At 33.4% G+C, this 12,799-nt stretch overlaps 1 protein-coding gene across 1 annotated transcript; it reads left to right on the top strand.

Moving 5' to 3' along the window:
* The first annotated feature begins 1,586 nt into the window (after positions 1-1,586).
* On the top strand, positions 1,587-11,973 carry LOC133192518 (cell division cycle protein 16 homolog). The gene is made up of 16 exons (XM_061328514.1): positions 1,587-1,691; positions 4,288-4,342; positions 4,605-4,702; positions 4,978-5,016; positions 5,109-5,231; positions 6,156-6,315; positions 6,438-6,532; positions 6,706-6,839; positions 7,135-7,214; positions 7,321-7,370; positions 7,499-7,569; positions 8,435-8,713; positions 9,451-9,576; positions 10,265-10,400; positions 10,482-10,572; positions 10,801-11,973. The coding sequence occupies exons 1-16, from the start codon at positions 1,587-1,589 to the stop codon at positions 10,941-10,943; spliced, it is 1,785 nt and encodes a 594-aa protein (XP_061184498.1). The 3' UTR covers positions 10,944-11,973.
* Positions 11,974-12,799: the final 826 nt, after the last annotated feature.

Raw genomic sequence — 12,799 nt, 5'->3', positions numbered from 1 at the left:
TTTTGCATAAATTTTGGCCTAGAAGTCTTTCAGGGCAGGCCTGCCCCTAAATGAAATTGTGATATTTTGATAGGTTGGGATGTAAGGAGTAATTTAAGATAGGATTTTTTTTAAGGGCACCCCTGCCCTAGGGTCGAAATTCACAAAAAACCTACAAAAAATAAGTAAACCTGATTTTGACAATCTGCTTCAAATTTATACCATTCAATCTAGTAGTCAGAATAGCTCATTTGATATATGCGATGACTTTTATATCGTGGGTCATTTCTTTTTAAAGTCGGGGGTTCGAATCCACCTGGTGCCACACTTTTATAGTTTTAAATTTTCGCCTTTTGAAAGACTATTTTAAATTTTTTATAGGTTTGTGTATTTCCCTTCAATTATCTATCCTTTATGCATTCCCATTCTTGATATAAGAAACTAGAGAGAGATCAAATCGTAACAATCCTATGTACAGTTGTCAGTCAGGCGGAACAAATCTCAGTATAAGCACACTTTCTCCGAGGACAAGAATAACTCACTCTGTGTTACTCGATACAGGTATTTTCGGCAGCATTGAGCTGCGATGAATTTCAATTGTATATATTTCTTAGAATTTAATCACATTGCTTTTATTCTGTCTGTGCTACTAGTGCTTGTCTGGGTTACATGTAGTATGTTACGTATTGCTTGAATTATTTGAGCTTTATTAATAAATTTAGAATAACATACATGTACTTTTGTTTGCAGTCAGTGTTCTAAGATCTTAAGTTTTGAAACAGTAGGGCTACAAATACCAGTAACTGTACTCCCTTGGATTTCATTTAGGCCTATATGATTTGCACACATTAATGGCATGTTTTTATTATATCCAACGAAAATGTGTTGTAAAATAAATAGGCTAGATATAAAAAATTTAATTCCAGAGACAGAAGACATTACCATTATGTACAATAAGAAGTAAAGAAAAAATATCAATTATAATTACATTTGGAGATCACAAACTCAGAATATCAATGAAAGTGTTCCTCCTACCTTTACTCACTGAAATAAAGATTTATGAAAAACAAATTATTACATGTATTCAGCCTAATGTCATTAATCGGAACGGAAATCGACAAGCTTTTTGTAGAGAAAAAAACCAAGCCCGGCCCTATAGGTCAGATCCCTATTTATAGAAGTGAACCTTTATACTGTGCAACTTTATTTTGAGAAATAACAAAACGCCTTATAAGTATATACACGTCAAACACTAAATCTTGTTAGATATGCTTTGTTTGAAAATAACAATATATTATTGTACTTCCCCTCTAATTTTCATATCTTACCATTTGATATACAATAAAGCAATGAGTTTTATTTTATGACTTAGCCCCCCCCTCCCCCCCCCCCCCCCAAAAAAAAAAAATAAAACACAGGTTTTTTTCCCCAAACCTTTTTTTTTTAAATTAAGTTTGAAAATGAGAAAAGCCAGTTGTCCTCTTCATTTGGAGTCCTTTTGGGTCCTCTGGGTTCCTTTGGGGTCCTTTTGGGGTTCTGTTGAGTCCTTTTGGGTAAATCGACGAACTGTAGTAGTGCCTTTAGGCTTATTAGTTACACCAATTAAAATGGCGGGTGAAGTTGAAAATCCACAGATGAATGAAAAACCACATACTGTGTCTGGGATTAATTTAAGCAGACTAAGAGAGAAAGTAAAATTTTACATTGAAAAGGTATGTGTGAAATTATTTATGGCTCATCCATTTCTTGCGTGGAGGTGTAGAAATGTAAAATTGAGTAGTGGATTGTCATGTAAGTTCGAAATTCCTCGGAGTGCGTGTCTAAAGTCCTAGGGGATCCTGATCTCTTTAAATTTCACCTTCCCTGTTACAGTTGTTGTATGGAACTAGTCAAAACCTGCCTGACGGTGACCACCATATTTGTCTTTACCAAAAGGACACTCTGTCTCATCCCAGGAAGGGCTTTCACCTGTACTTCAGGTCCAGTCCAAAGACTATTTCTACCTACGTAGGTACTTATAGCTACCTAGGTATTTAAACCTACCCAAAGTAGCTATTTTTACCTACTTTTTGCTTTACTTACATTTTGTGGCCAAACGCAGGAACGGCGCAATATGGTGAGCACCAAGTTTAATATAAATATAGTCACGTTGATGATGAATACGACTAAATTTTGGCCAAAAAATTATTACTTCGTAAATTAACAATTTTACATAGTAATTTATGCAAAATTGTTAATTTACGAAGTAGTCATTTTTTATCCAAAATTTTGTCCTATTCATCATTAGTGTGACTGTATCAAGAAATTTGGTACTCACCATGTTGCGCCGTTCAGTCGTTTGGTCACAAAATGCAAGTAATGCAAAAAGTAGGTAAAAATAGCTACTTTGAGTAGGTTTAAATACCTATGTAGCTATTAATAGCTACATAGGTAGAAATAGTCTTTGGACTGGACCTGTACTTCCTGGCATGGTCATGGCACCACATGTTACTGTCAGATAGGGAGGAAATATGACAAACTAGACCAGTCCTGGATTCAAACCTGAGTCCCCTGAATTCTTAACTGTTGCTTTAGTCTACAACTAGATAGAACGTTCTATCGTTGAATTGATATTGTCCTACGGACCCGGTTTAACGATAGAATTCGTTCCGTGTGTTGGCAATGTAGCAAAATAAACATGGGCAATAACTTGAACTCAGTACATTTACTATGATCAATCCAGAGAGTTCCGAATGTCAACATGGCGTGAAATTTGAAGCAAGAAAAAACGTTGAGAAAATTAATTGAATTTTCATCTATATATGGATTATTTTTTAGGTTAAAAGGCATATACAATCTCAATTGATTAATTTGTTAGTTATTTTCTGTGCAACTCCTTTTGTATACTTCAAAATCATTTCGTATATAGAGGATATTCAATGTTTTGTAGTTGGATATGGAATTTATTTCACGAGTGGGACAGGATTTTTTTATATTTTCACGAGTGCGAAGCACGAGTGAAAATATCAAAAAATCCTGTCTCACGAGTGAAATAAATTCCATATCCAACTACAAAACATTGAATTTTCTATTTATTACATTTTCTTTGATTTTCCCTTTGCCTCTGTCTTTTCTTAACACAATGTAATAGGCTGTGACGTCACAGATGAGCAGTTGAGACGTCATAGCTTAGCAGTTGTGAGATGAAAACATTGTAACATGGATTTAAGCAACATATTTGGGAAGAAATTGGCAGTTTTAGTCTCTGTCAAGATGGTTTAGTTACTATCTCAATCTTATTTCAGGCCAGAAATTATATTTTACTTACTTTGATATCCTTTCACACTGTGAGAGAATATCACTTTTGTATCCTTTCACACTTTGAGAGAATATCAAATTTATTCAATGAATAAATCACAGTATTTCACTGTTGAAAATGTAATAAATGGGACATATTCTAACTTTGGTGAGGGCTTGTCCCAAGACACAGTTAGATTATTCTAACTAGTCTACAACCTTAGCACATTGGCATAATACAGAACAAATATTAACATAGCATTTACATTTATTTTATTTTGTTTGACCAACGCCATGTTCATAATGAGGTTCATAAACATGATAAAGACAGGGTAATATTTTGATGGTGCAACTGTTGGGGCAAGCACAGTTGTTTATTATTAGATAAGCTACTTATTCACTTTTAACTAAGATCAATCTCCTCAAACTGCACGAGACATTTGTAAGATCTAGACTTTGACGTCACATGACATCGTATGTCAGTAAACTCAGTTGCATATTTCCACAATCAAGTCTGAAATTTGCAATTTTTTCAAAAAATAGAACATTAAATATTCATCTATCTGCAGTATCCATTAAATCAAGGTTAGTTCATGTTTTATTTGTCAATTTTGGGTTTGTTATCGTGAGAATTTGTTTGGGTGCCATATGCAATGTATGGAGGGTAATGGGTACTGAGTTTACTGTAGAAATAAGCTCTCTGTTGCTTTAAGAACTCAGTATTGACTAAACTTGCTATAATTGGATGTGTAAGTAGGAGTTTGTAGTTTTGAATAAATTATGTCTAAAAGAGTTTGGTTAAGGAATGAATTTCAAAGTGAAAGTTATTGTAAAAATTAAATGTATCTGATTGATTAGCAATCATGAATTTTTTGTGATAGAGTGCTTGGTATGAGCCAACTATTGACTGATCAGCTGTATTTGATTATCTGTTCAGTGCTAACTATAACCATGCATTCATTACTTTAATAATGTACAACACAACTCTGTGTTAAGAGAGTCCTGAAAGATACATTATATTTGTTTTTGTAGCACCAGTATGAGTCTGCCTTGTTCTGGGCAGATAAAGTTGTGTCACTCTCTAATGGTAAGAATTCATATATGATCTACTAAAATTGATATCAGTGACCTGTGTAATTAGGATCTTACCTGTAATTAAGATCTTACTGAACATTATTTAATTTGTTTGAAATTCCTTACTTGTAATAACATTTGTCAAGGTGAGATTCATAATCTTTAATTACTCTGCTTATATTTTTTAAGGAATTGATTCTGAAAGACATATTGTAAAATTTTACTTTTGAAGTTTAAAAAAAATGTGAGGTAAAGATTGTTTTGATAATTTAAAGGTAATCCTGATGACGTGTACTGGTACGCACAGACCCTGTATCTGACCGGACAGTATCACAGGGCCTCACAGCTACTGAGGTCAAGAAAACTGGACAAGGTTCTATATATATGTATAAAAACAACTGTGTCATTCTGTCATAAACTTCTCATATTTAAGTTTTTGATTTCATACTACCTTTTTTTTAATGTGTTTTTAGACAAGGTTATCTGCTGCAGTGTTCATAATTTTAAGACTCATTCAAGATTTGCTTTCATTCCATTCGTTTGAAAAAAGTTCTTTGTGGCATTTAGAGTTATGGAAAATGTCACATCCTCCTTTTTTTTTTTGTTGAAAACTTTTCATTGCAATTATTTATATTTTTGCTTTTCCAGACCAACTCTGCTTGTCGATACCTAGCAGCTAAATGCCATGTGAGTAAAATGGTTTAATTCATTTTAAAAGTATTTACTGTTATGGCAATCGGATGAAAAGTATCCAATGATTGATTGATATTTTTTTTTAGTTTGAATGTAAGGAGTGGCAGACAGCCTTGAACATATTGGATATGGTAGAGAACAACAGTTTCCTCCCTTCCTTCAGCAAACACAATCTGACAGACTCTCTCTATGACCAGAGTCATAAGGAGGTATAGGGGAAAAATAAAATAGAGTTGGGTAGAGATGTAAGGACAGAATTCTAAAATTTTCTAAATCTGTAAAAGAGATTAAAGAAAATCATGAATTATTCTTAATCAAAAATTTGCAATACTTATGTACTGTAGATCACTTAATTTTTCCAACAACTTATTTTATCAAGATTTTTATTTGGTTGATACAAGTGAGACAAAATTTTCACGAATTTCGGTCATTGCTCTATATAATCTTTAATAATACTAATATATGCCGGAGAGAAATTTTCGCAGGCAGTCTTGTGTAATTACGTGAAAATAAAGTTCTCGTGAATAAAATGTGATTTACAGTATTTGTATGTTCACTGCCTTTGAATAAATTTCATTTTATGAAATAAATTAGAAACTAGGGCTGGGACGATACAACTTTTTCTATATCGATATGTATCGCAATATTTGAGCCTCGATACGATATGTATCACGATATGTTAAATTGATTATAAATGTTTTTCTTGAATTGAAATGAACAAAACATTTCTTCACAAATAAGAATAATTTATTCAAAGAAGTTGTATATCTGTTGTAAAACAAAATTATTTTACACAATTGGTATTAATTATTATGTATTTCATATTTATATTTAGCATATTTATTTTATATATTTAACCCAAAATGTTAAGTAAACAAAGAAAAACATAAGTCAGAATTTTTTTTGATGATATTTCGATATTTCTTCATATGTATCAATATGTGTATCATTCTCACATTGAATCGATATTATCGATATCTCGATATATCATCCCACTGATCCCAGCCCTATTAGAAACTCGAGAAATAAGTTGTAATTCATATTTCTAGTTATTAATATTTTAAATAAATGATAGTACAAGTTGATAAGTGAAAGCAATGCATCACAATATAAGTTTAATATCTGTGCTATAGGTAGAACACTCAATAAACCTACTGAGGGGTAGAATATATGAAGCTATGGACAACAGGAACTTGGCAGTGGACTGTTTTCGGGAGGCATTGAGACAGGATGTGTATTGTTTCGAGGCGTTTGATTTGTTGGTTCACCACCACATGTTGTCATCACAAGAAGGTATCCCTCATCTATCTACTTGTAGTTATCATTGTAAGTTGTACATGAGATATATATCTTGCAAGCTTGTTTTAATTTGAAGAAATAGATGAGAAATTTTTCTATCACTTTGAATATTTCAGAGCGAGAGTTACTAGATACTTTGCCATTTGCTGTTCAGTGCCCTGTAGAAGAAGTAGAACTAATTCGATATTTATATGAAAATAGGATCAAAAAGGTTAGACATTTCCTTCTAAGATTGTATTATCATCTCTTTTAACGCACATAGAAGAATGTTATTCTGTATAAGATAAAGATCAATATGAATCATGAATGAAATATGTCTAATATTTTACAATTTTGAGCATAACGTATTTGGAAGATAAATCTTTTTTTTTTGTATGGGAACAGTATGATAAGCCAAAAGAGCACAGAGTTCCAGGATCCTTGTCTTGTTTAAAAAACAATAAAGACATCGTTGTTAATTTGGCCGAGAGACATTACTACAACTGTGATTTCAGAGAGTGTCATAAAATTACAACAAAGTAAGTCTGGTAGAAACAAACTTGCTGTGGTAACAAAACATGTAGATAATGGGTGTAATTTTTGGCCTTCTTTGCCATTTACACATACATGTACAGTAATTGTAAAGTAATTGTCAGTTTCATTTATTTTGTGACAAAAATTTGGAAAAGTTCAGGAATAAGTGTTTAAAAAGGTAGCAAAAAGAGGTAATTATTTTGTGACACTACAAGTAATAAATAAACATTTGAAGATTACCGGAGTAATGCAGTGGTACATATAATTTAGCTTTTTATATATATATTTTTTTTCATACAGAGTAATGAGTGATGACCCCTACAATACTCAGTGTTTACCCATTCATATAGCAGTGTTAGTTGAACTGAAAAAAGCGAAAGGTAAGTTTTACTTTAATGTTGACATTAGGATCATTTACTCTGCAGAGCGCGGAATATTTGTATGATTTGGAGGAATATTGTACATATACTTTCCCTTATTTGACAGATTTGTTTTACCTCTCTCACAAGCTTGTGGACTTGTACCCTAATGATCCTGTAAGTTTTGATGAGTCTTATAAATTTTGTATGTTGTATGGGTTAAATGGCTTTGAAAATTAATCAGATAACATTTGGAAAGTAATCAGATAACATTTGGAAAATAATCGGGTAACATTTGGATACAGGTTTCTTGGTTTGCTGTGGGATGTTATTATTTACTGACAGAGAAGAGTGAGCCTGCTCGAAGATATCTCAGGTAAACAATAAGATATCTTGGGTAAACACCTAAATATCTCAGGTAAACACCTAGATATCTCAGGTAAACAATAAGATATCTCAGGTAAACACCTAGATATCTCAGGTAAACAATAAGATATCTAAGGTAAACACCTAGATATCTCAGGTAAACACCTAGATATCTCAGGTAAACAATAAGATATCTCAGGTAAACAATAAGATATCTCAGTTAAACACCTAGATATCTTAGGTAAACAATAAGATATCTCAGATAAACAGTAAGGTATTTGCAGAACACTCTGAAGTCTCAAGCACCTCCTTTTATCTACCTGTAATGACTGATATCTATGAAAGACATCCAGCAAATCAGATAAATCCTTAAATTGTGCAATTTAAATGATATTCACTGAAGTGTTATTTTGAGTAGAAAAGAGTAATAAAAATTCTATGCTGTTTCCTCTCCATGTCCAGATTTATTACCATATAAAGTAATAACAGCACTCACCCTTCCTTATTTTAGAGAAGTTAAACTTAACCGTAATGGGTTATATATGAGAAGTTTATAATATGTTTCTAAACTGCAGGGAATCAAAATAACTTTGCTGTAAGTGTAAATTCATTATAAGCTTGTTTGCTGTAACCTATTTTACTGTAACAGGCTTGCAGGTTGCAGATAACCACTAGCATCTAGCAAATGTGACTTAAATTTACTGGGGGGCGAGTGAAGTTTACATAACATGGTGATCATTTACGTGTGTGTTTTAGGGATATTGTCTTGGTCTGTTTGTTTTCTAAAACTCTAACTGTGACACAGTCAAAACAAGTAAATCTAGCTATTTATTCTGCTTAATGGATTTATTCAATATTTAATCTTTTGAACACAGCAAAGCTACAACACTAGATCGCGTGTATGGACCTGCCTGGCTGGCCTTCGGACACTCCTTTGCAGCTGAGAATGAACATGATCAAGCAATGGTGGCGTACTTCACTGCCTCACAGCTGATGAAGGGCTGTCACCTTCCGCTCCTGTATATAGGACTAGAACATGGCCTAACCAACAACTTTAAACTGGCAGAACGTTTCTTTAGTCAGGCTCTAAGTATCGCCCCAGAGGATCCTTTTGTGTTACATGAGATGGGAGTCATAGCATTCAAAAGCCAGGAGTAAGAAGTCTTATATTAATCTCAGTTATATTCATGAAATAGTACTAAAGAGAAGATGTAATGAATCTTCATATATTTAGGACCTTGCACCAAGATGTGGATGCCTATAGTAATCATCAGATCTATCTGTCCATTGACAATTTTATGTGACATGATTACTTGAGTATCTTTCTATCTACAGACTTCATATGGATTACAAAGGAAAAGACACCTGTAGTTTAGGGTTTACTTGATCAATTGTCAAGGTCAGAGGTTGAGATTATTGATATGACCCTTGTGATCGATAACTTACAGATTTCATGATATATTTCACATTGAATTGTCTTCATGTGAAGATAAACCATTTTGACCTTGACCATCAAACGGATGACCTCAATATCTTCAGTTGTCTTTCTTTCCCCTTTGTTCACCTTCAGACTTCTTATTCACTACAATTAAATGAGACCCTATAGATTCCAAGGCCAGGTGCTCAAAGGTCACACCTATTGACATTAGCACGATGTGGGGCCCTGAATGAGATTGTCAGTACTATTGACATTAGCACAATATGGGGCCCTGTATTACGTTGTTGGTATTCTCGTTGTATTTATTAATGTCTTATGCAGAAGAATACACTGAGTGGGAGAGGTTAAATGATTTTTGTTGCAGATATGCTTGTGAGGTTATCATAGAACAGATCTCCCTAGAGGAATGACCAAAATCATGCTGTGTTAATATACTATATAAATACATTGTAGGTGGAGTACTGCTGAGAGATATTTTATGGATGCCCTTAGAATTTTAGAAAATATTGGACAGGAAGTGATTGTGGAAAAATGGGAACCTCTCCTAAATAATCTGGGACACACATACAGAAAATTAAGGTGTGTAGTCTTAACTTGGTAAAATTGAATGAAAATGAGAACATTAAATGCCCAGCTTCAGAATTTTGGCACAAAGGACCACAGAAATCTAATATTCTTAATATTTTATTGAAGTAGCATGTGTTATGGTGCCAGCGTTGAGGTGAGCGAAGTTGTGTACCATAAAAATACCTTTACATAGCTTACATTTTAAACTTTGATCCGCCTCTTCAAACTGCACGAGACGGTCTAGATTGTGACGTCACATGACATCTTATTTAAGTTGCATTTCTGTAACTGAGTCTAAATAGGCCTTTTGCAATTTTTTAACGAAAGGCACTGTAGAGTAGATGCAATATTTTTTGTTTCATTTAATTTAAGCTCTCTGTAAGTTCTAAGTTTTGATACATGATAACTGCGGAACTGTTTATGCGACATTGTCACATGGGATCCTGGTAGCGAAGGAATTCTGGGAAAGTTGCACAGAAAAATTTGCTTGATGAATGTGCAGATCTTAATTAAAATTTTCTCTGTTCTTATATGTAAGTCTATAAAGCTCGCTGCGCTCGCTATAAATAGAGCTTCTATAATTTTCAGAACAATTTTCAAGTTCTTCACAAGATTTAATGCTTGGTGACTTGGAAAAGCTCAATTTAAACTGTTAGAGCATTGTGTGAATTTAGGGAATGAAATTTCTTTCAATTTCTAGGAATTATGACAAATCCTTGGAGTATCACAAACGAGCAGGAATTTTATCCCCACAGAATCCCTCCACTTACTCCGCCATTGGCTATACCTACGTCCTCAAGGGAGACAACTTAATGGCTGTGGACTATTTCCATAAAGTAAGTCAAGCAGAAATTATCACTTCAGAATAAATACATTGTGTATATCGTATCTCTACTGTACTGTTTTTTTCTTGGCAGGCACTAGGAATCCGTCGAGATGATCAATTCTCTACCACCATGCTGTCAAGTGTTATAGAGACTTTGATGTCCGAGATGGACCCTTGTGAAGGTAACATTCTGTTCTATCAGATAATTTTTTTTTATTGTGTTTGTTTTCATTAACTTAGTAGAAATTCTGTAAAACATACTACAATGCTCAGATTGTTCTAAGAATTACATAAGAGATGAATTTGAGAAAGACATCATGGAATCTGGCAGTGACAATTGTATTTTATTAATAAGGGATTTTGCTTCACCATCAATTTTTATATAAGTAGATATGCATTTCTTCGTCCAGGTGCTTCAGAAGATTTCCCAGCATTCCCTACTCCCGGGAAATTAGAGTTTTCTCACAGCAGTAGTCAGGAACTTAGTGACCTTGACATCAATCCTGAAGACAACTCAAGCATGGCCATAGAAGAAGTGGACATGGATGACTGAGTTGTAATGAACCTATAGAGACTGGTTGATTTTAGAGCTCATTTCATAGAGAGACAGTCAAGGAAATATATACGTATCCCACAGTTTAGGCATATCTGGCCCACTGATGCATTTTAGCCACACATTGAATATCCAATGAGCTGTTCAAGAATCAGCAATTGAAACATGCATGGTCAGATCATTTTAAAATGATGGGCCTCTGAATATGTATGCCTTAATACCATTTCAATATATTGTATTAAATGATAGGAAAATATTAATTTAATTATTCAAGATATGAAATGTACAATAACAACTTTTACTCATTCAGCTATCATTTGTATTTAACATCAAATAGTTCATAGAATTTTCTTGGAAAGGAATTGGTGTCCATTTCATTGATATTCATAGTGAAAATGTGAATAAATGAATAATGATTAAAGATTATTACAGCATTCTGTATGAAATGAAAAAAAAATGAAATAGGAAATTCTTCTAAGACCCTATAGGCTTTGTAAATCTGAAAGAAAACAATATATTGATATCTGAAAGGAGGGAAGCATATACAATTTATTACAAATAATGTAGTTCCAAATTTTCATAATTTAATGTAATTTTAGTACTTTTAAAAATAAAAATTTTAAATTGCAGTCGTGAAATAAGTAAGAGATGAAAATGCTACTTTTCAATACATAGGTGTGTCCACAAAATGCCTATTTTTATTGCATGTCATGCTGCCAACGAGTTATCTGGTAGTGCTGGTAAGAAAGATATGCCAGGAGGTACATGTATACACATTAAACCCTCAAAGTGTTCAGAAATTAGCATCCACATGAATTCAGTTTATAGGGACTTAAGATATGTGTATACCATGCAATTCTCACAAAATAGCTGACGTCAACACAGAAGTGGAATGAATCCCAGTCAAATTTATTTAATTTACATTAATAATGAGACTGAGGGTTGATTGTGTAAGATTGATGTGATATTAAAATGATGTAATATCGATAAATTTCAATAAACTGGGAGGATGTCTATTCTTCTAGATGTATTCTTGTCTTAACCTTTATTGAATCTTTTGACGACAAGGTTATTAATTGTACATGTACACAAGGTTTCAGATTCATTTATGAGTATGTGTGTGCTATTGATTTATGTACCATTGTGTTCATCTTGTGAAAAACAAAGTGCAGGTCTGTAGCTCGCTGGTCTGAAAATATTGGGATGGACGACCAGAGAGCTACAGTGCCATCCATTGAAAAAAGTGTATATTTATTGCGCACAAAAAGTCCGCTGTTTCTCGATTGATTTCTCCGTATATATAAAATCTACTAACCGTGTGTTCCTAACATACTCTTTTACTACTTCCACATCAAAACTGTATATAAATCATGTACGAAGTGCGTTGGATCGAGCTGTCTTGCCACCCAAGATGACAGTATACATGTAAATAGGCGAAATCTTCGATGATCTCAATTTCAGGCCCAGGAGGCCATTAACAATGGTTTTTGGAAATGTTTTATTGTGGAAGTAGTGAAAAAATATGTTAAGAACACACGGTTTGTAATATTTTGAGATGGCAGCTTAAATATACGGTGAAATAAATCGAGAAACAGCGGACTTTTTGTGCCCAATCAATATACACTTTTTTAACTCACCTGAGTTAGAAAAATCTCTAAAAATCTTTTCAAGAACAGGAAAGCCATGATTAGTTATATTGATATGGAAGCATCCCCAGGTATTATAGATTCAAGTTTGTTCAATGCATCCTCCAGTAGTAGGGTGGGGATATAATGGGGGATCAAAGTTATACAAAAGAACTTTTATAGGAAATATCTTTAAAAATCTTCTTCTCAAGAACAACAAAGCCATGATTA

The sequence above is a fragment of the Saccostrea echinata genome, unplaced genomic scaffold (genome assembly GCF_033153115.1).
Source record: "Saccostrea echinata isolate AGI-Se365-2 ecotype Australia unplaced genomic scaffold, CSIRO_AGI_Sech_v1 ptg000001l, whole genome shotgun sequence".
Taxonomy (NCBI): Eukaryota; Metazoa; Mollusca; class Bivalvia; order Ostreida; family Ostreidae; genus Saccostrea; species Saccostrea echinata.
Note: the sequence above shows the minus strand (reverse complement) of the source record. Positions and strands in the feature narration are given on the sequence as shown.